The 23,540-nt window shown below is 42.9% G+C and overlaps 1 protein-coding gene across 1 annotated transcript in view; it reads right to left on the bottom strand.

Annotated features, from left to right (window-relative positions):
• SETBP1 (SET binding protein 1) overlaps positions 1-22,410 on the bottom strand; it is a 374,207-nt gene extending 351,797 nt beyond the window's left edge. The window contains 2 exon segments of the mRNA XM_017857822.1: positions 3,383-4,040; positions 22,326-22,410. Coding sequence (XP_017713311.1) covers positions 3,383-3,868 — 486 coding nt within the window. The 5' untranslated portion in view covers positions 3,869-4,040; positions 22,326-22,410.
• Positions 22,411-23,540: the final 1,130 nt, after the last annotated feature.

Below are 23,540 nucleotides of genomic sequence, written 5' to 3'. Positions count from 1 at the left end.
TTCCAATAAAACTTTATTTATAAACACTGAAATTTAAATTTCATATGCCTCACATATTACAAAATATTATTCTTTTGATGTTCTTCCAACCTTTTAAAAATGTAAAAAAACATTATTCCCTTGGGGCAATACAAAACAGGCAGCAGGGGCTGGATTTGGCCCAGGGGCTATAGTTTGCCAACCCAGGCTCAAAGTCAGCACATATATTCAGATGACTCCCTAGCAGGAATCGCTACCAGCTCAAAGATCAGCTTAACAGGGCTTCCTTTCTAGCTCCTAGTGTAGGACCTGCTTCCCAGAGGCCACTCCATGTCCACTTATTCAAAAAGTGGTACAACTTATAAAAATAGATCCAGAAGGTGACTTCAGGATTAGATGCTGGTGGGTTGCTTACAAAACCTCATCCTCATCCATTCTGTGCCAAATTACTGATCACATACTTCTCATTCATAATAAGTAAGTAAATTCTGCAAGTTTATGCCACTAAACTTTCCCACACACACAGTAGTCAAGGTTTCCACATCTCAGCCTCAGCTTTAGCCTTTGCTTACTCTCTGGTTGCAAAACAGCAGGAATTTGAAGGGTAATAAAGTTAACATTCTCATTCCATAGAGATCAGAGAATGTTCCTGTCATCTATCAAGTAATTGAGACTCAGTGATGATAGCTTTATTAATTCATTTCCGGAAAGTAACAGTGTTAGGCATGAATAAATGTAAGAAGGGTGGAGAAGTATCACATGAAGCAAGTTTCTAACAATCAAAAAGTTTTGAAGGGTATTCCCATCACAGCATCATCATAAAGAGCACTGTGCATTGCATTTCAATCCTTCTCCTTCCTCTCTGTCCCCTTCAATTGCTGAGGCATAAAAATGCTTATTAAAAAAAGGCAAATCACATATTCAAATGAGCAATTTTATTGCTTTCCCATAAAGTCCACAAAGAGCATCCAGCTTTTTGGATGAAAACGACCAGCCTGGGAACTTCAGATATGAGCACCAAGGTCCACTGCACATTTCAGCTTTGAAATCATCCCGATGGTACAGATTCCAAAGCTTATTCTGGTGTGTTCCAATGGGGAGAAAGCTATACTTGGGAACAATCAGTGGCTTTAGGAAAAGTGGTACCTAATCAGGACAAGGTATTCTCTTTTTAGGGCAGCGAATTTGGGTTTGAACTCCCAAAACTGTGGGTTGCTGCTTAAATCCTGGCAGTGAAGGTGATGGAGACAAAGGATAACCATTTTTCAAGACAACCCACCCACCCAAAAATACAACAACACACAAAGAACTGGCCAACTCAATGGCCAGAAACAAAGGCATTCATTTTCGTATCTGAAGAGACCCAACTCCAACGCAAAGCCTCACTTTCAGAGCCTGATTTGAACTATTGCATTTTCTTGCCCGAAGTTCAGAAGTTTCTGTATGTGTGGAGATTAAACCTTTGGTTTCACGACAGAGTACCCAGAAATCACTGCAAAGTTGTAATGGGGGAGGAGAGAGCACGACCTCTATGTTCTGGCAAAACAAACCAATTTCTAAAAGTTCTTTTGTCTTCCAAAATGTTAAACTAAGGTGACCAATTGTCCCAGTTTGCTAGGAACTGGTACAATTTCTGGATGCAGAATTTTCAGTCTTGAAACCAAGAGAGATTTTTTGGGCAAACTGTGATGTGTCAGTCACCCAGAAAGTCTCTTCTAGCCCATTCTTTGAATTTTAAATGCAACAAGGTAAGTCACAACACCCAGTATAAGGATGGACACAAGCCCCCTGTGCTAAATAAATAATATGATTCCTAGTGGTTTTAATGAAAATAACTACCCCAAAGCTTAAAAACAAAACAAAACCTAATGGTAACAGAAATGCTATGGATTATCTTTGGGCTATAAAGAAGAGAAGTTCATTCATTTGTGCCATATTTAGCTAATCCACATAGCTAGAGCCCAAATAAATGATCAAATGTCAAGGAGAGAGTGACAAAGACTATGATTAACACCTACAACCTAGAACCCCAAAACTCTGTCAGTAAAAGGGCTTCTTTCAGGGCCATCCCCAAGTCCCAAAGATTCTCGAAGACAAAAACTTACTATACTAAGGCAGTCCTCTGCTATCACAGCTGAGTGCCACACACAGGAAGGGAGGTCACTGTAAGTCACTGTAACTCCCTAATATACAAAATAAATTCAATGAAATATGAACTCATTCATTCCCAACCAATTGACACCACCAACCACCTGTCTAGCTACTTTGCACATCTATGTTTGACTTTTAGGAGGAAAATAACAACCAACCAAGTTAAGTCAATGCCCAATCTTAAAAGTCCATGATGTATTGGACAGAGATTCAGGCCAATCTCTTGCCCCTTTTTTTGGTTTTCTACAGTTCCAGTTCTAATGCGCATCACTGGCTTTCACAATGATGAGTTTTCAGCTCTGTGAGAGTCTTAGTTACTACAAAGACAGGGCTTCCATAGTCAGGCGAGTGACTCATCTTAGGAAGATTTACAGTAGTAATGACTGAAATCAAAAGGAGATTTTAACAATTCTTGACTGTTCTGATTAACCCAAATTTTTTAATATCTCACTCCTAACTATGAAAACTAATGCAAACAAAGAAAAAAATACTAAAAATTTTGTTATGGCTTAGCTGAGCCAGACAATTGGCTGTTATACAATAAACAGGAACTCTCCAAAATTACAATTCTATAGCTATTGTTATCAGACATGCAGAAGATATGATAATGAACTAGATACTATACCAAGATTATAGCAGAGGTGTTTCTTCTTGAGTCCTTAAATATTCCATCAAGGAGATTGGTAATTAATGAGTAGATAAGTACAGTTGACCCTTGAACAACACGGGCCTGAACTTCAAGAGTCCATTTATATGAAGATTTTCTTCTACCTCTGCCACCCCTGAGATAGCAAGACTTTCAACCCTACCTCTTCTTTCTCATCCTCAGCCTACCCACCATAAAGACAATGAGGATGAAGACCTTTATGATGGTGCACTTCCACTTAATAAATAGCAAATATATTTTTTCTTGTTTTTGATTTTCTTAAGATCATTTTCTTTTCTTTTCTCTAGCTTACTTTTTGAAAGAATACAGTATATAATACATATAATATATATAATATAATATATTAAATCAGTGTTAATCAACTGATAATATTACCAGTAAGGCTTCCGGTCAACAGTAAGCTATTAGTAGTTAAGTTTTGGGGGAAGTCAAAAGTTACACACAGATTTAACTGTGCAGGGGTCTGAGTCCCCAATCCCATGTTGTTCTAGAGTCAAGTATAATATATAAATAGACCCTAAGAAGTTGAGGATAAAATGGCAAAAAGAGAAACAAACAAAACAACTATAAGACAGTGCTTCCTACCTTCTTTTTGGAGTGGCTTCTTTCTTCCTCCTTCGTGGCTTTGCTATTTTTTCCAGCACGGGACACCTTCTGGTCCCCAGACTGCTTGATGGTGATCTTGATCTCAGGTGGACATATATAGTTCTCCAAATTCTTTGGGGGTTTCTTAGCCCGCTTTGTGGTCTGAATCTTTAGCTTCAGACTTCCCTCTGTGAAGTTTGCCTCCTTGATAGAAAATTCCTGCTCTTCCAAACCATCTCCTGCCACCCATTTCTCACTGTCCGCGTTGGAGTTGGAATCCACATCCCGCCCTGAGCCTAGTTCATCCTCCTCCTCTGGCTCCATGCGTTCTCCGGCCACCGGGATCCCCTTCCCAGGTCCTGGAGTGGAGAGCAAAGGTTCTCCTGCACAGCCAGGAGCAGCTGGGGGCTTGGCTGAGGAGACCGGCAGGAAGTCTGACTCGCCCCCTCTTTGCCGGGAGCTGCTTAAGGTTTCCCTGGACTCCATGACAATCTCTACAGTCTTCAGGAGTTCTCAGGAGGGGGAAGGGGAAAAGGGAAAAGGGAAAGGTGAGAAGAGAGGACACCCAAAATTCCAAGAACAAAATGGTCCAGTTGCTAGGGTCAGATTCCCAGGGATGGAGACACGATGAGGTGTTCAGAAGAGATCAGATCTGCAACTGAGAAGCAAAGAGACAGTTAGGCATGGCAGAAAGGAAAATGACCTCAAAGGTTACACAATCTAACTTCTAGAGGCCCCTTTCCACTTGTCTATGGCATCCAGAAAAAAAAAAGTGATGGAAAAACATCTAACCAGAATAAGCACATCCCCAAATTAGATTTTACTAGAGCAGAGGGAAAAACACATTCACACATGCCTTCATAATGGATTGCTATTAATTTTATGGCTGTAGGCCCAAGAAAAAAGATAAGAGGTGCGAGTTCTCCAGCCCGGTAGCAAGCTAGAGGTTTCTTTATACTGAAGCTTCAGCCGTGAGTCACTGTTAAAACCAATCATGACGAAAGGGAAGTCTGAAGTATTGAGGCTCAGGTCTGCTGGAACTGTATTTGGTTGGCTTTTTGCACCACTTCTCTCTCACATGTGAAGAACAGTTTGCAAAGCTGAGCACAACCCCCATGCTGCCTGGGCCAAACTCTCCACCCACTTGGAGGAGGGGCATTCAGCCTATCTCTTAACTGTTTTACCTTTATCATTTTTCACTATGCATTATTTCAATTATGCAAAGACCTCTCTATTTCTTCAAGCAAATGCAAAGCTTAGGTGTGAGGCTCACAAAAAGAAAATAAAAAGAGTTCAGTGGCAAATCACTTATAACAGTGTGATTAATGGAAAACAACCTCAACAAATGTTTCTACTGACATAAAAAGGAGGTGTTTAATCATTATCAATTATTTAGATAAAAATAGCCTTTCTAGACAGTTGTAATTCCCTTTCTGGTTTCTTAAATGAAGTAGTATTGTGTATCCACAGCAGCAAAAGAGAAAAAGGAAGAGAAGGAGCATTTTATAGGCCTGTGGAAGTGTCAGGAGTCCCCCCAGGATCTTCCTCTCTACCTTCTTCCAAGATGAGAAGAGAAAAATCAGTTAGGCTCTCTCTGAACTATCACAGGATCAGCTAAGCTTGCCTTCACGCTTCTTCACCCCACGTTCCATTATTCCCAATTTCATACTCATAATTTTCAAAGCCCAAAAGGAAGCCCAAATGCTCACTCTCAAGAGAAAACCAAGAGCCCTGGGGCTACAAACATCACATCCTCCCGCCCTTAGGCTGTAGGCTGGATCACACTCAAGCCTTCTCAGCTGCTGAACACTGCTGTTTCCCAGCAGAAGACATAACTGTTCATCTTAGGTTTCTACCTCTGAGCCCATCAATTTAAAGAAGTGGCTGGCAAATGTGCCCACCAGAAAATGTCCAACGCTGCCTGCAAAGCCACATTCAGAATAACCAAGAACTGGAAGTCTGAAGACCAGACGTTTGTCTTCTCTCTCCAGAATCAGCACATTTTTAGCTGACGCCCCATGAGGAAGCCAGCCAGGAAGGCAGCCCAGGCTCCAACATGGACCCTGCTCCCCAGAGAAGCCCAGGAGCATCAGCTACCGGAAAATGCTCAGCTTTGCAGAAAGACACATTTACAACTGCTTCCACTTCAGGGAAGATTCAATGAATACAGCTTTTCTAAAAAAGAAGAAGCTGCCTAGTGAGAGCATGAGCATCTTCACTGACACTGTTGAGCCAAAACTGAAAACAGCCACCTGTGACCCACGCTACAGGACGGACAAAGTCTCCACTTTGGGAGGTGGGGAGAAGTTAGACCAGATGACACTTGATGTTTCTTTTACTGATAAGATCTTTGGTCTCATCTAGATTTATCTGCCCAATAACACACACCATTTTTAAAAAGTTATACTCAAGTTGACTTTACGGAGGCCTCTCTTACTAGTGTCAGACACCACCCCAGCTGTTGGAGACATCAATGTACCTTAGGGCATTTCCCCATTTGTCAAGTGGTAAGAATCCAGTAGGTCTTTCTCCGTGTGTATCCCAGATCCATGCAAATTGCAAGCCATGTTTTCTTATGGCAGTAATGTTCAGAGTCTATTCCCTTTGGCAGGACTCTCCAAGGACATTTTAATTCTCTAATACGTACCTATAAAATCTCCCCAGGTAGATTTTAGAAGAAAAGGCAAGGCATATATATACAAAGTTCCTAAATGAAATCCATTTGGACCTTTGAACCAGAGTAGGGAAATATATGTTACAGATTCTGTGATATAATAAAAGAAGGTGAACTCTAAACTTCAGATGAATTGATGGGCTTATACAGCGAATATATTATTAATATTAAGAAAATACCTTCCATTAAAAAAAGGTTCACTTCAGAGTGAAATAAATGAAACAATCATCTCTTACATTTAACTGTGTGTACAAGACAAAGTTCCAAAACTTAAAATTCAAGTCATAAGAGATCCATAAAAAAAAAAAAATTCAATTCAAAAAATTTTTTTCAGTTCTCCTCAAATCAAAATACTAAGATACAAGGAAAATACAATCTCTTTCCTCCAGGAAGTTATGCTTTTGATGGGAGATTTGACAAATCTCTCTAAAACAAAGCAGAACTTTATATGTACTATAAGAAAGGACAGAATCAAAAGGAGAAAAAGTTTTTTTCCACTTGGGCAAGGTGTAGATAGCTAGGAAACTACACAGAAAGGCTTCAAGGAGAACACAAGACAGATCTTTGATCTTGATGGAGGTTTCCTAGGTAGAGCAGGAAGAAGGAAGAAGTGGCAGATAAAGGGAAGGCATGATGCCACGTCCCGGGCAGGCATGTGCAGGGTTATGCGGAAGAAAGAGGGAATTGATGTTTCTACCATACTAGGAAGTATGGTAGAAACTGGAAACCTGTGAGAGATACGGCTAGAAATAAAAGGTCATGGCAAAGTCATGAATATCCTTGAATGTTACGCTAACGAGTTTGGATTTTATCTTACAGGTAATGTGATTTTATCTTACAGGTAATGTGAAGCCATTTAAGGAATGGCAGCAGGGAAGGAATAATATCAAAGCTATGCTTTAGTAAGATAATTCTGGTACATGGTGTGAGGGTGGGATTAAGGGAAACTGATGGTAGAGGCAGGGGGCCATAAGAAGGTTCAGCTGAAATTTCATTCATGTTGCTTGAAGACCCAAACCAGGGCAATGTGAGTATGTCACAATAAATACTGTAGGTAAAAGAGTAATGCAGTTTCAAATAGCCTTAATCTTTAGGAATTCATCTATTCCAGACTTTTCATACTTGTCTCACCTTAAAAGACCAAAGCAAATTAGCCACCAACTTGCACTCACTACTCAAGTCAAACTAGTCTCCACAGCAATGTTATACATAGTTCTTTCGGTAATTTTCAAAATATACAGAATCTGTTCTTATATCCACTTCCTCTCATCCTTGCAATGCTGGCCATGCAATTGGTGTTCGCTGAATGTTTGTTGCATGAAGGAATGAATAAACAAATGAATCAAAAGATCCCAAGCCTTTCCATATTTCCAGGTCATCCCCAGGTCTTCACTTCTCCATGGCAATATTCTGTAAACTCCAGACCATGGTGCTCACTCCTTGGCTGGACTGACATTGCACCCAGCTGTATAGTTCGTCACTAAATACCAGCCTTGTATTGTCTTCTAGTTGTTTTGAGCATATAAATCTTATTTTTCTAACATGATTGCAGCTCAGCCTCAGGCTGAGACTAACTGTGGTTATATAATGCTGACATTACCCATAGCACCCATTGCAGGACTAGGTGCTTGGAGGACTTCAAGGTTTTTTTCTGAATGAAAATGGCTTCGCCCCCTGACAGCTATTCAAAGTCTTATAGTTCAAATTACTCCCACTGCAGCTCCACCCACCCAGGCAGCAGCCCTGGCCAAATTTGCTGCCTATCCTGAGGATTATAATCCAGCCCCTGGTGTCCATATGTGACCCTCATCTTAGAAAAATAAAATAAAATAAGCTTTCAAAAGAAACAGCAAAGAAACCTAACCTGTCTGTTTACTTCATCAGCACACAAAGCTGTTGTTCTCTTTTAGCTTTCTTCCCAGCACGTACCTGCCTCCCCAAATTCACAGTTCAGTTTTTTGGTGAGTCTGGGTATCAACTGCGAGTCCTCTTGTGATTCAGCCCTGCCAAAACACGCGTGTGAGTACACGCACAGGCTCACGCACTCACGGAATTGGGGAAGCCAAGGCAAGGTAAAAATGTTTTGCCTTGTCACATTCCAGCAGTCAGTGACTCCTCCTGAGGGGGCGGGCACACAATGGACACTCTGTACTTGGCTCAGGCCTTCAGTCCAACAAAAGTTAACCCTTCTATGACTGCCTGCAGGACTTAGGCAGGGCGGCAGTGGGGGCTGGGAGTGGAGGAGGATAGGAAAGATAAAACTGCTTAGGAGATAACAGCCTTGTCAGCCCCAAGCAAACAAAAGGGCGAGGAAAGGAAATAGATGTATTTGGAAAGAATACTGAGATAGGAGTCCAAAACTCAGTCTTTATTCCTAGCTCTGCTGTTCACAGGCAGTCAGATGCTAGACAAGCCACTCTGAGTCTTTTACCCACACTTTGTGGATCTCTTATGACCCACACTTGCCTTAGCAATGAATGGGTTGGGACTAAAGTCTCTTTCACACTCAACACTTTGTAATTTTGCCCTGCAGAGCCATAGACCTATGGGTACACTCCAAAATGAACAGCATGAACCTAGAGAATTATTTCTCCAAATGGCCAGGGGAATCCTGCTTGGCTAGATGTGTCCTATACCCAAATAAGTTCCAGAGTACTTCCTCCCTCCCCTCCAAAACTGCCAGATGGAATATTTTTTCCTAGTCTAAAATACATTCTCCAACTGGGGAACTCTTACTTATTCTGAAGCTTGGTGGAAATGCAAGTTCTTGAGCTCCACTTACTGAATCAGGGCTCCAGAGCTGGGGCCCAACACGCCGGTTTTTACCAAGCCCTCTCAGTGGTTCTGAAGGCCTAGAGTCAGAACCAGTGTCTTAGACTGTGCCTGGTCTATATGATTACCCTTGTCAAGCTGCTAGATCATAGGCATTATTATCGAGTACATGAGGGTATTTCTCCCTTACGGCAGTACTGTGAGTCTCCTGGGAACAGGCAGGAGTTGGGTTATATTCATCCACATAATCCTAACACCTAGCACCATGCCTGACACAAAATGAACATTCAAGAAATGCTGGATGGCTGAATTAACAAATGAACAAAGCAACTCAAGCTGGGCTTCCCAGCATCATTCATTCACCTCGCTCTTCTGCTTTGCTCAGGTGCCATGTACATACAGGCCACTGTCATCCTGACTGTTGCTTTCCAAAAGGACAAGGTGGTAGAGATAGGGCCCTTAGTATATTCAACAGGAGTCAAAAGAAGTGAATTCCTGGCCTAGTTCTGCCACTTAGGAGCCCTCATAAGCCTCTTTCAGCCTCAGTGTCTCATCAACAAAGTTGAAAAAAAAAATGATGGTTACCTGGCCTACTTCACTAGTTTATGGTTTTACTTTTAAAATGTTTTACCGTATTTCTTGGTAGTAGAACTCCATGCTCCTTATTACAAAATAAACATGAACAACACACGCACCTCTCGGGTCTTAAAGGCAAACAATCCCAAATACAGGAAGAGTGCTCTGCTTCATTCCTGAAGTTTTGCAAACTTCCCCAAGCTCTTCATCCTCAGTCCTCCCTTGGCTCTGGACTCTGCAAATTCCCATACCACAAGGCATTTCTTTCATCTTCACACGTAAAAGACACTGGGTTGACTAGATAATTCTCAGGCTAGAACTTTTTGCCTCAAAACTTTGTAGAATGTCTTTCAGCATTTAAAGTAATGAAGAGAAAATAGAGGCTGGCCTGGTTTGGTTTCCTCTACAGGCAACTTGCTTTATGCGTTTATAATTGAAGACTTTCTTTTTCATTATGTTAGAATTTTATTAATGACAAAATGAGTGTAGTGTGGAGCTCTCTCCCTTTAATTTTCCTGGAACATAATGAGTCTTTTGCATCTGTAGATACAGGTTCTTTCTAGTTCAGGAATGTTCCCTTCAATTATTCCTTTGGTAATTTCTTCCATTAAAAGGTTCTTACTTCTTTCAAAGTTTTTCCTATAATTCTGAGTTTAGAGCTCTCATCTCTGTTCTCCATTTCTATCGTTTTCTCTCTCACTGCTTTTCTTTCCTTCTTTTCCCTTGTGGGAAAGCATACCCCAATCTGTTCTCCATAATACCAATTTGATTTGATTCTATTTTCCATGCCCCCTTTGCCTTTATTGACTTCACTGTGGATTCTTTAAATTCTGCAACTGCACATTTTGTATCCCTGCAATCTTTTACTTTATGCACCCACTTTTCAGTTGGCTCTAATGTCTTTTCCTCACAGTATGCTCCCTCCTTGTTTCTTAATGTTCCCTCCTTGTTTCTTAATGCTCCTTTTCTACGGGTCATACTTCTTGTTGAAGATGCCAGGTAGCTTTCTGAAACTCTAATGTTGCTGTTGGATTAACTAATTTTCCTGATATTGTTCCTTTAACTCGTTTTAAGTGTTTCTTCCACCTCAGGAGGCCTTGTGTTGGATTCTGTTTCTTTGCTCCATGCTCTCATGAGGAGAGAGTCTAACCTACAGAGGAAGTACTGGACTACAGAGGAAGAACTGGACTACCTTCTACCCATTGTGAAGCCAGTCACATCCTCCTCTTCAAGTTACTCCTCTTATCAGAGACCATATCAAGTTCTAGTGAACAGTAACGAGGATGCGCTGAAGCTAGTGCCTACGGGCTCATAAGAGCCCACTGTGTGTATCTCTCCCCAGCTCCACATTCAGTGGCATTAAGTTGGTAGCTTAAAACTCAGCCATGGGGCATGGTGGCTCATGTCTGTAATCCCAGCACTTTGGGAGGCTGAAGCGGGTGCATTACCTGAGGTCAGGAGTTCGAGACCAGCCTGGCCAACATGGCGAAAACCCATCTCTACTAAAAACACAAAAATTAGTCAGGCGTGGTGGCACGCACCTATAATCCCAGCTACTCAGGAGGCGGAGGCAGAAGAATCACTTGAACCCGGGAGGCTCAGGGTGGAGACAGCCAAGATTGCGCCACTGCACTCCAACCTGAGCAAGGGAGTGAGACTCTGTCTCCAAAAAAAACCAAACAAACAAACAAACAAATAAATAAATAAAACTCAGCCATGGTGGGAGTGTTTACACCATAAGAACGAGCAAACTTTACAAGTCAGTGCTTTTAAAAAATCTGGAGTGTTAAGCATATACTAGAATACCACTGAGAGTACACATCCATCCACTATTGTGTTGCTGAACTGAGAAGAGTCTTTTCTGTTGGATTCACAAAACCAGCTGAACAGCTAGACTTCACAATATGCCCTGTGACAAAGACTCCATGCTCACCTCAGAGCTTTACTTGAAGCAACATCTCTGCCCAGAAGTCAATGCCGTACTTCCACTCCTCCCAGAACTCCCCTTCCCACTCTTGTCCATTTGTTTTCTGAAAGCTATAGTCTTTGAGAATATGCATAATGACGTCAGGGAGGGAAGTCTTTAACTGGCTTTGTTCAAGCTGCCCATACAGTAGACTTGATGACTGCCAGCTTTTCTGGTTGACAGAAACCGTGCATCTTCTGATTACAAAGGCAAACGGTGTAAAAAGATGGAGTGTGATCCTACCTAATTACAGATGAGGAAGAGATTGTATTTTTCACCTAGACTCACTGGCCTATAGTTATAAGAATCTCTTGTCAGATTCTGGCAAGAGACTGACTGTCTGACTTTGGCTTTGGGAGTGGTTGATTATTCATCCTTCTTTGTCTTCTAAGGTATTTTGGTGGGGAGTCACAACTGACTTCATGGGACTTTGCATGCACCTGGAATCTTCCTCTTGCTCCCCTGGAGTTAGCTCTTCTTCATTACTCAGGCTGAGGTTAAATGCCTCTTCCCTGAGCATCGCAAACCAGATCATAACTCACCATTTTGTGCCTTTGTAGGCTAGAACTTGTCTTTCCTAACATTTATTATATAATTAAATATTTGCGCCATTCTTGGTTTCAAACTCTGCCTTCTCCACTAAATAACCCCTTGAAGGTAAGATCTGTGCCTATTTGGCTCACCATGGTCATCCCCAGGGCCTGGCACAGTTCCTGATACAGAGAGACACTCCAAATTATTAGTTCAGTGAATGCTGAATGAGAGGTCAGACAGACACCACTTGACTCAGGTGCCTATTACTGAGTAATCTTTCCGGAATTCCTTCCTGCTGCAGAAACACCCAGAGTAAATGCTCCATCAACACTGGTAAATCCAGCAAGTGTCCCAGCTCTTACCTAGCTCTCAATCGGCAAAGGCAAGAGCAGCTCTACACCACGGTTCTCTGACCCTGCAGATACATCAACTGTCTACAGCAAAGGACAAAGCTCCTGCTTAGTGGTGTTTTTATACTCTGCAATTGTGTGGTATGTTCCTGATCACATTTTACCTCTTCCAAGCAGCATTTCCAGAGTACTTCACATACCACATGCTCTAGCAGCATCTCATAAGCTGCAGATCTCCGAAGTCCCACTGATGGGCATTACTGTATATGATTCCCTGATAGGTCCTCTGGTTGGCTGGTCCTTTCTCTTTTCTCTACATGGTTAACTCTTGTTATCCTGCAAGAATTGGGTCACGGTTCACCTCCTTCACGGAGACTGGCTGAACCCTCCTTTTCTACCTCTTCCTGCATACACATGTGCACAGACATACACACAGACGGACAGACAGACACAAACACACGGTCTTGCTCTCACTTCCCTGGTCATTCTGCTATCACAAAGCATTTGGCAAGCTCCATTTCAGCATTTTATTTACCTGCCTATCTCTCTCCCACTAACCATGAGCTCCATGAGGACAGGGCTATATTTTAAATGCGTCTCTGCACAGTTCGAAGCATAGAGAACACTGGGAGTAACTGTCCAACAGTAAATGTTCAAGACATGTTTCTCCTTAAAAAGAAGAATGGAAGCAGTTCTGATTTGATGTCATAAGTTTAGATTTCTTAGCCTCTCTTTCCCACTTAGTAATTGTGTTCTTAGGAAACATTTTTAATCTTTTCAAGTCTCATTTGGAAATGGGGTAATAATTCTACCTGAAGGGTTGTTTCAAGAAGTAATTAAAGATTAAATGAGATAATAATTATGAAAGAACATACCGGGATCACCTTAGTAAGTGTGCAAATTTTTTTGTTACATTTGATTTACTTCTATAGTCAGTCACCACTCCAGCATTTGGCTAAGTGTTGCCCTCTCTTCTAAGACTCCAAGTCAAGCCCTGAGGGACAGGAGTTGAAGACCAACCTCCTTCATCTTCCTACACAGTGAGAAGCACAGACAACTAGTTTCCTTTGTATCTGCTAACCTGATCATTTAGCTGTTGTTTGATTATTGCTCTTCTCTTGTTTCCAGTTTGTCTCATGGAGGAAATAATACTGGGTACAGTCAGGAATTCCACATTCCAATCCCTCCTCCACCATTTAGAGCTGGTGGCCTTGGGCAAGTTCCTTTTTCTCCCTAAGTCTTCCCATCATTATATGTAGAATTGGGATCAGAGAACAAGAGTTCAGCTCTGTGGCCCCTTCCAGCTCTGACATTCCCAGGTGCTGAGCCTTGTCTCCTCAACCAGAAGCCCTTCAAAGCCAGGGCTGGTACCCTTCACCTCTTTTTCAGATTCTGCTGACTCTGGCTGGACTGGCTGAGCCTAAGACAAAACTAAGCATATGCTATTGTTCTCTACTCAGGGATCTCTATGATAAGGAAAGGAGATTAAACTTCTGAGACCTGAGGTCTAACATACTATCCATTAAACAACAGTTCCAGCTCTAGCTGCAAAAAACAGTGTCTCCTCTGGGAACCAATAACACAACACAACAGCATGACCCTTGTGTCTTTGCTCCCTGGGGAAAAATCTCTACAGTCCTGCCTGGGCCAATCAAGTTTGCTTGAGCTCTGGCTTTGATGACTTACTTGTGCCTGTGTTCCTCTGTGCAGTCAAGGAAAAGTGTTCTCCTGTAGTGAAAGGGTGGGGAGACACATTTAAACATTACCACTAACTTGTGCTGAGCTCTTTACAGTCATTGTCAATTTAATTCACACAACAGCACTGTGATGCAGAAGATCTTGTCCTCATTTTACAGACCTGGAAATTAAGGTCCAGAAAGGTTAATGATTTACTCAAGAGCACACAATTTCTGTGCCAGATTCACAATCAAATCGAGGTATATATGATTACAAAGCCTCTTACTTTGACATCATGAGGTATCTAAAACACAAAGTGATGCCAACTTTTGACCAAAAGTTGTTAGTTGCTTCTACATATATGAGTTCTAAAACCAGTGTGCCATCTGAATTGCCAAGTCACTTAAACTCTCTTAGGCATCAGTTTTCTCACCTGCCTTTCCTAATGCTCTTCACAGAATCTTGCAGGAAAAAAAAAAGGTAAATAATATGTGCAACACAATGCCAAAATAGGTTAAATATAGTAGATTTGAAAGAAGTAACTGTGACCAAAATATATCCTGTCCACATGGGGTGGAGAGATTCACATGGTAAAGAAAATAATCTGAATTGTTAACATACATCAGGTATTCTCTAAGTTTATTTATGTTTTTCATCTGATTTAAGTTTATTATACTATTTAACCATGATTTATTCTCTGATTTTAACCCAGAGACATATCCATTTTACAGATAAGAAAATTAAAGTTGAGGGATTTGTTGAAATCACAGAAGTGGTGTCTGACTCCAAATGTTATTTTAACCATAGAGCCACCAGTCTTCAAATACTCGGTATTACTGGTCCCTGAAAACTCTGGTCCTCCACCACACCATTTGCAAATTGAGAATGCTAATGGTAGACACACTTGGAGGCAATGAGGATAAACTGAACAATCTAACATATTAATAAAGTCTTTCAAAGCTTTCTAACTTTCACCTCACTACCTGTTCCGTTTTAATTCAAATTCCTTGACTTCTCAATCATCTGATTCAGCCATTGCTTTGTTCATCGTCATTTTAACATAAAGCATAATCTGGCACATAATATGTTTGTGCTTCTGCTGCAAAAGAGATGCTAAGCATAACAGAGAACTAAACAAATACTAGCTCCACTTCCCTTTCTCTATGATATATCTCCTCTAGCTATCTTGTACTGTCATTAAACATTGCCTTGTTACTGAATCTTCTATATTTCCTTCTCCAATTATACATTAAACACTTGGAAATAAGTACCAGTATCATAGAGTTTTATGTTCCCCAGAGTGGCCCATCCCCATTCCAAATGCTTATATATCATTTCATTTCTTGTTCTAAAGATACCTCTTTTGAACCCCAGGCTGAAGAGTTGGTAGCGGACAGGACCTAGCAGCGGGAGGCAGTCAGCTGTCAGCATTCTTTCAAGTGTGGTATGTGTGGAAGTCTCCAACAGGCACACCCACCTGCTCCCCAAGACTGCTCTTCCTGCACTTGGAAAGCTGTGGGCATGCCTCCCAATTCAGCTTAGGGGAGATGAATCCTTGGCCTGTTTCTCACAGGACACCATCCCATCTGTCTTGCTGCCTTACACTACACAGAGCCCTATGCTGAACTGTTCTCCTTTCTCCCTCTACATTCCCAAGTGGATGATCTTCCCTGGTGCTCCATACCTACCCAAGACTATTCCATTGTCGATGACTCAGCTCAAGTTCCACCTACTCCTGGAAGCTTTCTCTGATCTGACTAACCCTTGGAGATACTAACTCCCTCGGGCTCCCACTACAGTTCAGCATTTAGGCATACAGGGCTGGCTGCTGCTCCTCCTCCCCTGGTTTTCATGAGCTCGTAGAGTATCTTTCACTCCATCTCTTGGGATCCCCACAGCACCCATCAGAGTCTGGTCACAATCAATAATAATGTCAATGAACAAACCAATTTTTGCTAAATCAGAGAGTTGGAAACTTGATTCGTTTGAATTATAACAGGTATACTGAGTCCAACATAGAGGGCCCTGGGTTTTATCCTTCTCTTTGTGGACAGAAGACCTCAGACCATAAAGGTGTCTGCTATAGGGGTGTCTGCCCCTCAATGTCAGCCATCTTCAGGGCTGTGCTGCTTCTGCGAGATGCAGTACATGTTCAAAATTAGTATGTGTTTCCTTGAGGCAATTCTCAAATCACATTTGAACTCTGTCCCCCTGTTGCCCCTATGTCAAAGCTATTCTACCCGCCAAGAATGTCCCCTTGTTCTACATCTTCCATCAAATCCTAAACGCATACTCTGAAATCTTCCCTGACTATACCTTAAACCTGATCACACAAATAGCAAAATTCCATTTTGGATCATGCTCCTACTCTGGCTGCAGAACAATACTTTCCATTTCAGCAAAGCACGTATCTGCAGATACACTGCCCACTCTGCCAGAACAAAAGCCACATCTCATAGCAGGTCTTTCCCAACCAAGTATACCAGGCACAATGGCTCACACAATCTGCAATGCTGATATTTTAATAAATATTTGTGGATCAAAACACCAATCGCAATAGAGCTCTAAAGTGTAATGAGTAGAAAGATTCACAGAGTTTCACATCAAATCATCCCTTTTAGTCACTACTATTAATCAATACTTTTTTAAAAATCAAAGGTCTTCACTAGGCATGGTGGCTCACGCCTGTAATCCCAGCACTTTGGGAGGCCGAGGCAGGCGGATCACGAGGTCAGGAGTTCGAGATCAGCCAGGCCAACATGGTGAAACCCTGTCTCTACAACAAATACAAAAAATTAGCTGGGCATGGTGGCATGCACCTGTAATCCCATAATTGGGAAGCTAAGGCAGGGGAATCGCTTGAACCCAGGAGGTGGAGGTTGCAGTGAGCAGAGATCATGACAGTGCATGACTCCGTCTCAAAAAAAACAAAAAGAACAAAAAAAGAAAAAAAATCAAAGGTCTTATTGTTCAAATAACAATAGGTCACAGAAAGAGACACCAGCAACTGTACGGGACCTGCCACGCAGATTTCACTATTCTGCTACAAGCATATTGGTGCCCCCATTGCTTCTGATGAGCTACTATGTTGGTTCCATCAAATTCAGCTTCTCCATCTCAACCATTCTCCAAGCCACAAATTCAAACTCCAAGAAGCTCCTTTCTACTGACAGAACTGAAAATCATTGGCAGATAAAGGGAATATTGAAGAAATTGCTTTTTACTAAATTTGGCTAACAATATTACAAGCTCCTTTTTCATCCCTAATCCTTTACTAGATCCTGGGGTAAAAGCAACTGTAGCATTTCAGTGGCTTGAAGAGGCTTCCTCTTCCTAAATATCCAACCAGTATGCTGCCAGGTGCTTCATCAATCCCACAGAACTTTTATAGTACCTTAGGCCAAAGCCCAATTTCCTTGATCCTACTCCAACCCAAATCAAAGAAGGCTCTGGTTTTGCAGACTGTAGGTCACTGTATCTGATCTCAAAATGCACACAAAGCAACCTATTAGCTATTATTGAACACAGGCTGCAATGTGGCAGGGCAGACCAGGTGCTGTGGGGAGGGAGAGGACATCCCAGGAACCCAGGAATGGCCCGAGACTTCATGCTCTTTAGAATCTACATGGAGAAATGACATCCAGCCCCCTAGATCCATGACATGAGTAAAGTATCCATAGCAGGGTTTCCAGATGCCACCTGACAGGAAGCAGCAGCAAAGCCCAACTACAGAATATATTCTGGACTTCCTAGAAACTGTCTTCATCTGTTCCATCTCCCTTGATTCGAGTCAGTTATTTTACCAAAGAGAACCAGTTCAAAAGAGATGTGGATAATGTAATCCCTTTCTTCCTTCCACATTACTTTTAGTGGTATGTTCTCACATTCAGCTTACCATTGCCTCCTCTCCCCTTCCCGGTCCTCCAAGACTGACTCCAGTGTTCTAATGAGTGCTCACCCCAATTCTACTTACCCCAGCACACCACCTTCCCTTTCTGTAACTCTTTCAGCCCATCAAACATTTAGCAAAGCGCATAAATCCTCGGTGGGATTGGTTTGGACAGTTGTTGGGGGTGTCTTTAAAGGGGTTTGAGGAGCTCTGACCTTTAAGAAATCTTTAACATTCCTAGGACACCTCTAGCTATAGAATCACAGAATTTTAGAAGGGACACTCTATACCAATCCAAACTTTTTTACTGTACAACAGTAGAAAGGCAATGTAGCTTGTCCCACATCATATGCTAATAGGTGTGAGCCCAGGCTGCTTTCTGCCTCAGACTTCTTGACCTCTTAGGCCAACCAGTTGCACCCAGCCTCCTCAGCCTTCTCTGTTTTCCACTGTGGCCAGGCTCACACCATCACTGAAGAGCGGAAAAGCACTTGGACTTAAGCAACAAAGATGACTGTATGGTTAAGTGCCAAAATGAGCAAGATGGACAAAAAATACAATTGGAATTTTCAGAGAAAGTCAAGAGCTATGTGTGTTAGAGTCACAGTGAGACTCTGGTAGGCACTATTATTATTAATAAATATTTGATGACTGAATGAGTGAATCGGTGACTGAAAGGATGCACATGTGGTAAAATATGCTTAACTCTTAAACTTTAAGGGAGAAACTTTGGGTTGATTGCCCCTGAAAGGCAGCCGAAAATATAAAAAGCCATTATCATTGGCTTAAAGTAGTTACTATTCACACTGTCTATACTGTGTTGCTTCATAATGCAGAGCATTAATACACCTTAAACAGCATTGACTTTCAATATTCTATCTCTTCATAAATGCTGTGATTCATTCAGGAAACAAAAAAATCATTCATAAATAAGGTTCAGGGCTGTGTAGGAAAACCTGTCCCCTTCTTCAAGGGCTCAGAGCTTGGGGGTGTAAGTGACAACAAATAGCAAGGCAGCATAAGCTGGGTGCCTTGCTCTGGGAACTTGCAATGAGGAGCTGAGAGCTGGGAGGAAAGAACTAGTTAGCCCCCAGGGAGGAGGCTGGGTGCAACTAGTTGGCCTAAGAGGTCAAGGCTCTGGTTATAAGGGACCAGTCAGAGCACTTTCCACCTGGAGGTGACAACACAGAGACAGCTGAGGTGTGGAGGCAGGAAGATGTTCAGAATGTCCAGAGTCAATGAAGAAACCAGTCTGACAACAGAGCTTCGGGCATATTGCATAAAATCGGGTTTCAATCGAGAACACTCCAAAGTGCCTGCTGCTGGCTGCCAGACAGGGCAAAGCAGCTCTCATGAGAAAGGGTAAAAGGAGGGACACAGAAGAGTCAGGGAACAAATGGGCTGTGAAGAACTTTCCTGATTCTGGAGAACTTACTGGATTTGCTGGGACGGCGGCAACCCTGCCATTAATCCTTTTCTTTAGAGAGGCTAGAAATTCTGTCCTGAGTGCCATTGCTTAAGTATTGCAGTTTCCTGATGGAAAACCTCCCCCTCATTCTCTCCACCTGGCTCCCCTCCTTATGTGTTTGCACATCTTTTTCCTTTTCTCTTGCTGATCCTTAACTCAAAGAGCATTTCCCAAATACTGGGACATCTTTGAGTCCAACTGGATATTACCTGAGACTTTCAGTCTCAAAAAGCACATGGCATAGTAGGCATCTAATAATTCAACATATACAGTTATATGGACATCGGTTGAATTATTAGAACACCAGAAGCCCTTGTGAGCATTTCTGATCATTCCAAGGGGTTATTAATTACTGGGCTATGGCAACAATAATCCCAGGCACCAGTTTCCAGGAGGCAGCATGAAAATCCTCCCAGAGTTCAATTACAGAAATTAGCTGGTATTATTTAATCCTCGTAACCCCCATGAAGTAGGCAGGGTAAGCATCTTTATCTTTATTTTACTGATTAGGTTCCGGAGGCTCAGAGAGGTTAACTGACTTGACGGGGGTCATTTAACTGGAAGTACGGGGACACGATCCAAAGCGGATCTTGTCACTTCAGATGTGAGGCTCTTCACACTTTGCCACAGCCGTCTGGCCCCAGGTTGGCCACCAACTTGTGTCATTTCAGGCAACCCAGTGTATCAGTTGCCTCATTCTCTGAACGGAGATAAAATGCTTATCTGGCCTTCCTCCTTAGGAGAATCAAGGGGGCGGAAGCCATATAAAGATATTTTGAAAAGAACAAAATGCCATGCATATGAAAGGGGTATTTTGGTGGGAAAAGATAAGTTGGATCAGAGAAGCATTTTCCAAGCTGACAAAGTTCTAAAACTCTTATCTGCTCACCATTCATCCCCTATTCCTCCTCAGCACTTGGAGTGGCAGAGCCTCTGCCTACCTGAGGGTCAGCTCAGCTGGTTTTGCCTACAATTGTTTTACCCGGGTCTGCTGATCATTAACCATCATGGGCTCCTGGGAGGGGGTGGCAGCTACGTCCCAGAGGACTCTGTGGACTTCAGGGCTGCTCACATTCTTTACCTGGTATCATTTGCTGTGAACGGGGTAGGAAGTCAACTGCTGGTTTCTAAGCTAAGGCCATCTAAAAAAATCAATAAGACCGGCGCGGTGGGCTCAAGCCTGTAATCACCAGCACTTTTGGGAGGCCGAGGACGCGGCGGATCAACAAGGTCAGGAGAATCGAGACCATCCTGGCTAATACGGTGGAAACCCGTCCTCTACCTAAAAGATACAAAACACATAGCCGGGCGACGAGGCGGGCGCCTGTAGTCCCAGCCTACTTGGGAGCGCGGATGGCAGGAAGAATGGACGTAAACCCCTGGGAGGTCGGAGCCTTGCAGTTGGAGCTGAAGACCGGCCCACCGCACTCCAGCCTGGGGCCGACAGAGCCAGACTCCGTCTCAAACAAAAACTAATAATAATAATAATAATAATAATAATAATAGTTCCTCAGCCAGGTGCGGTGGCCCACGCCTGTAATCCCAGCACTTTGGGAGGCCAAGGCAGGTGTATTACCTGACGTCAGGAGTTCAAGAGCAGCCTGGCCAACATGGTGAAACCCCGTCTCTACTAAAAATACAAAAATTAGCCAGGTGTGGTGGTGGATGCCTGTAATCCCAGCTACTTGGTAGGTTGAGGCTGAAGAATCGCTTGAACCCAGGAGGCAGAGGTTGCAGTGAGCCAAGATCACGCCACTGCACTCTAGCCTGAGTAACAAGAGATAGACTCTGTCACAAAAATTAATTCATTAATTAATTAATGGTTCCTCAACCTTAGATGGTACCCTCTAATGGTGGGGGGGAACCCTCTTAAAAAAGAGCTGTTCCGGACCGAACCTACAAAACTTCTAAATCAGAACAGTAAGGACCAGAAGCTTCGACTCAGTCATCTATGATCACAGTCCCCCAAAACCTTCTGCAGCCCCGACATGATGTATCTCAGGGGGGCATCAAAATCTAATAGAAAGTTCAGTAAAAAGGAAAAATGAAAACTCAGAGCTAAGCAAAAATGCAGATTGGCATCATCTTTCTGCATTCATGAATTGTAGTCTGTGGACATCCTGGTGTGTTTTCTTTCCTGCACTTCTCAGGTATATGGCAGGCCAAAGTATGTGCAACTTCATGAAGAGTTTGTAAAACACCAGGGTTGCCTTTAAAAACCACTCTAAAAGAAGCCCAAACTTACGGCAATAGGCATGATGGTAGCACTCCTTATTCCTGGCCTAAAACACTTTGGGAAACTCACTAGGTTTCAACATATGCCACAGGATAGGAATGGAATTGGATTGTTTTGCTCCCTTCACAGGAACCCCAGGACCAGATAAAATGATGTGCATCAAGACCTCTGTGAGGCTTCCTTTCTTCAGCCCAGTGCTGCTAACTCTCCAGGGCAGCCTCCTGTGCTCCCACTACCAGCCCCTGATAGGACTCTCCTATACACTGAGTGCCTGAACAAACTCAATAACACCATCTCATTTTTAAAGCACTGCAACTCCTCCTTACAATACTAATGTGTTCATAATAATTTACCCCATTCTTCTGGCAGAAGCAAAACTGAAGCAACTTGAAATGCCATCAGCAAAAAGTTATTTATTTCCCATTCCTGAGCATCAGAGAAAACAGGGTTTCATTGGCTGGATCTGCCTTCAATAGCTTTCTGGTTTCAATTTAAACTTCAAGTCTCCAAGGAAAAAAACTGGCATTCTGGGAGGTCCAGGCCCAGCCAAGTTTCAGTGTCTCCACAGGAACCCAGAAAGGATGCCCTATCCAGCTAGCTATTTCTCATCTGCTTCCTTTTGCATACTATATAGAAGCTTTGGAGCAGAGATTGAAGTACAACTAAAAATAATGACCACATTGAGAGAACTCTCCTCTCCCAGGGGTACACTTTTGTGCCAGATAAGTATCGATTCATCCCATAGAGGAATTCAAAGTTAACAGGAGAAATGGAACAGGGAATCCAGGGGAAAGTACGTACCTATTTATTTATTCTTCAGCAAAATCTTGCCTCCTGCCTCTCCCCACTCACCATTTTCAACTAAATCCTAAGACACTCCCAAGCACTGTTTCCTTTTTCCCCAACCCTCATTTAGATCAGGTGATTTACAAAGTAGCTCACTCTGAGTAAGGCAAGTCTATGACCAGAAGCCCTTATGGCAGCAGGAACTGTTGGGTTAACTTAAAGATACCTCTAAGTTCCCCTGTGTGATGTCCAGCACTGGGCCTTCCAGCAGAGCCTTCCTATGTAACATTCTGATGTTAACATACAAAAGATCAAATTACAGCCCTTCACTTGCCTAGCCCTCTCATGAACATATAAGGTAGTTGATATTTTCCCCCAAGCTAGAACCCCTTCTTAACCGACACTTCTGCCTCTCAGACACTCCACCTTATGTTCGTTGAAAGCCATCCCCTCCCCCACCTCCAGTTTGTTTATTCCAGAGACACATCTATTTTCCCAGCTAAGAGAGACGAGTCCCTTTCCCTCCTCTGGCTCCCGAAGGCGCATTCGCTCACCACCTCCTCCCCCAGCTCAGCTCAGGTTACTGTAGTGGCTAACAACTCCCACAGTCCAGGTCTAACACCAACTCAACTTCCCAAGACCAATAGTTTGTTTTGGTTTTGGTTTTGTCACCTTAATGGGGGAGGAGAGATCTTGTGCCAAGCAACACTCTGGGTACCTGGTCTCCATATCTTTGGGGGCTACATTCCCTGCAGTTTGCAAATACTCTGTTTAACCACACTTGATTTCTTCTTCCTCTTCCGACTTTCCCCCAAACACTCTGTCTTAATACCCTTTTCTGGGAACAGGCAATGAGACTAAGCACAGGGGAAAACAGCACCTCACCTTCGCTCTGAAACCTGGGAATCGCATGTCGGAGCAAAAGAGCTCATGCCTCCCTCAGGGTTAAGGATGGCAGAAGCCACAGAAATCATGAAAAAGGGGAGGGAGTAACCTGGGATTGTAAACTAGCTACATCTTAAAAGTGCTACAAACTTTCTCCTCCCTCACACGCCCCTGGCTGGTTGCTCCGCCTTCCCATCCCAGCTGGGGTGTGCAAAGGAAACTGTCCCAGGAATGCCCAGGTCTGGTCCAGTGTTGCAGATGTGGCCTGCACACAACACTGCCCGTCCTCTCCAAATACCTCTGCTCTACCCCATCCCCTTTCCCCCACAACACACACTTACATGC

This window comes from Rhinopithecus bieti, unplaced genomic scaffold (assembly GCF_001698545.2).
Source record: "Rhinopithecus bieti isolate Rb0 unplaced genomic scaffold, ASM169854v2 scaffold_42084, whole genome shotgun sequence".
Lineage (NCBI taxonomy): Eukaryota > Metazoa > Chordata > Mammalia > Primates > Cercopithecidae > Rhinopithecus > Rhinopithecus bieti.
This window is presented reverse-complemented; position numbering and strand designations above follow the sequence as displayed.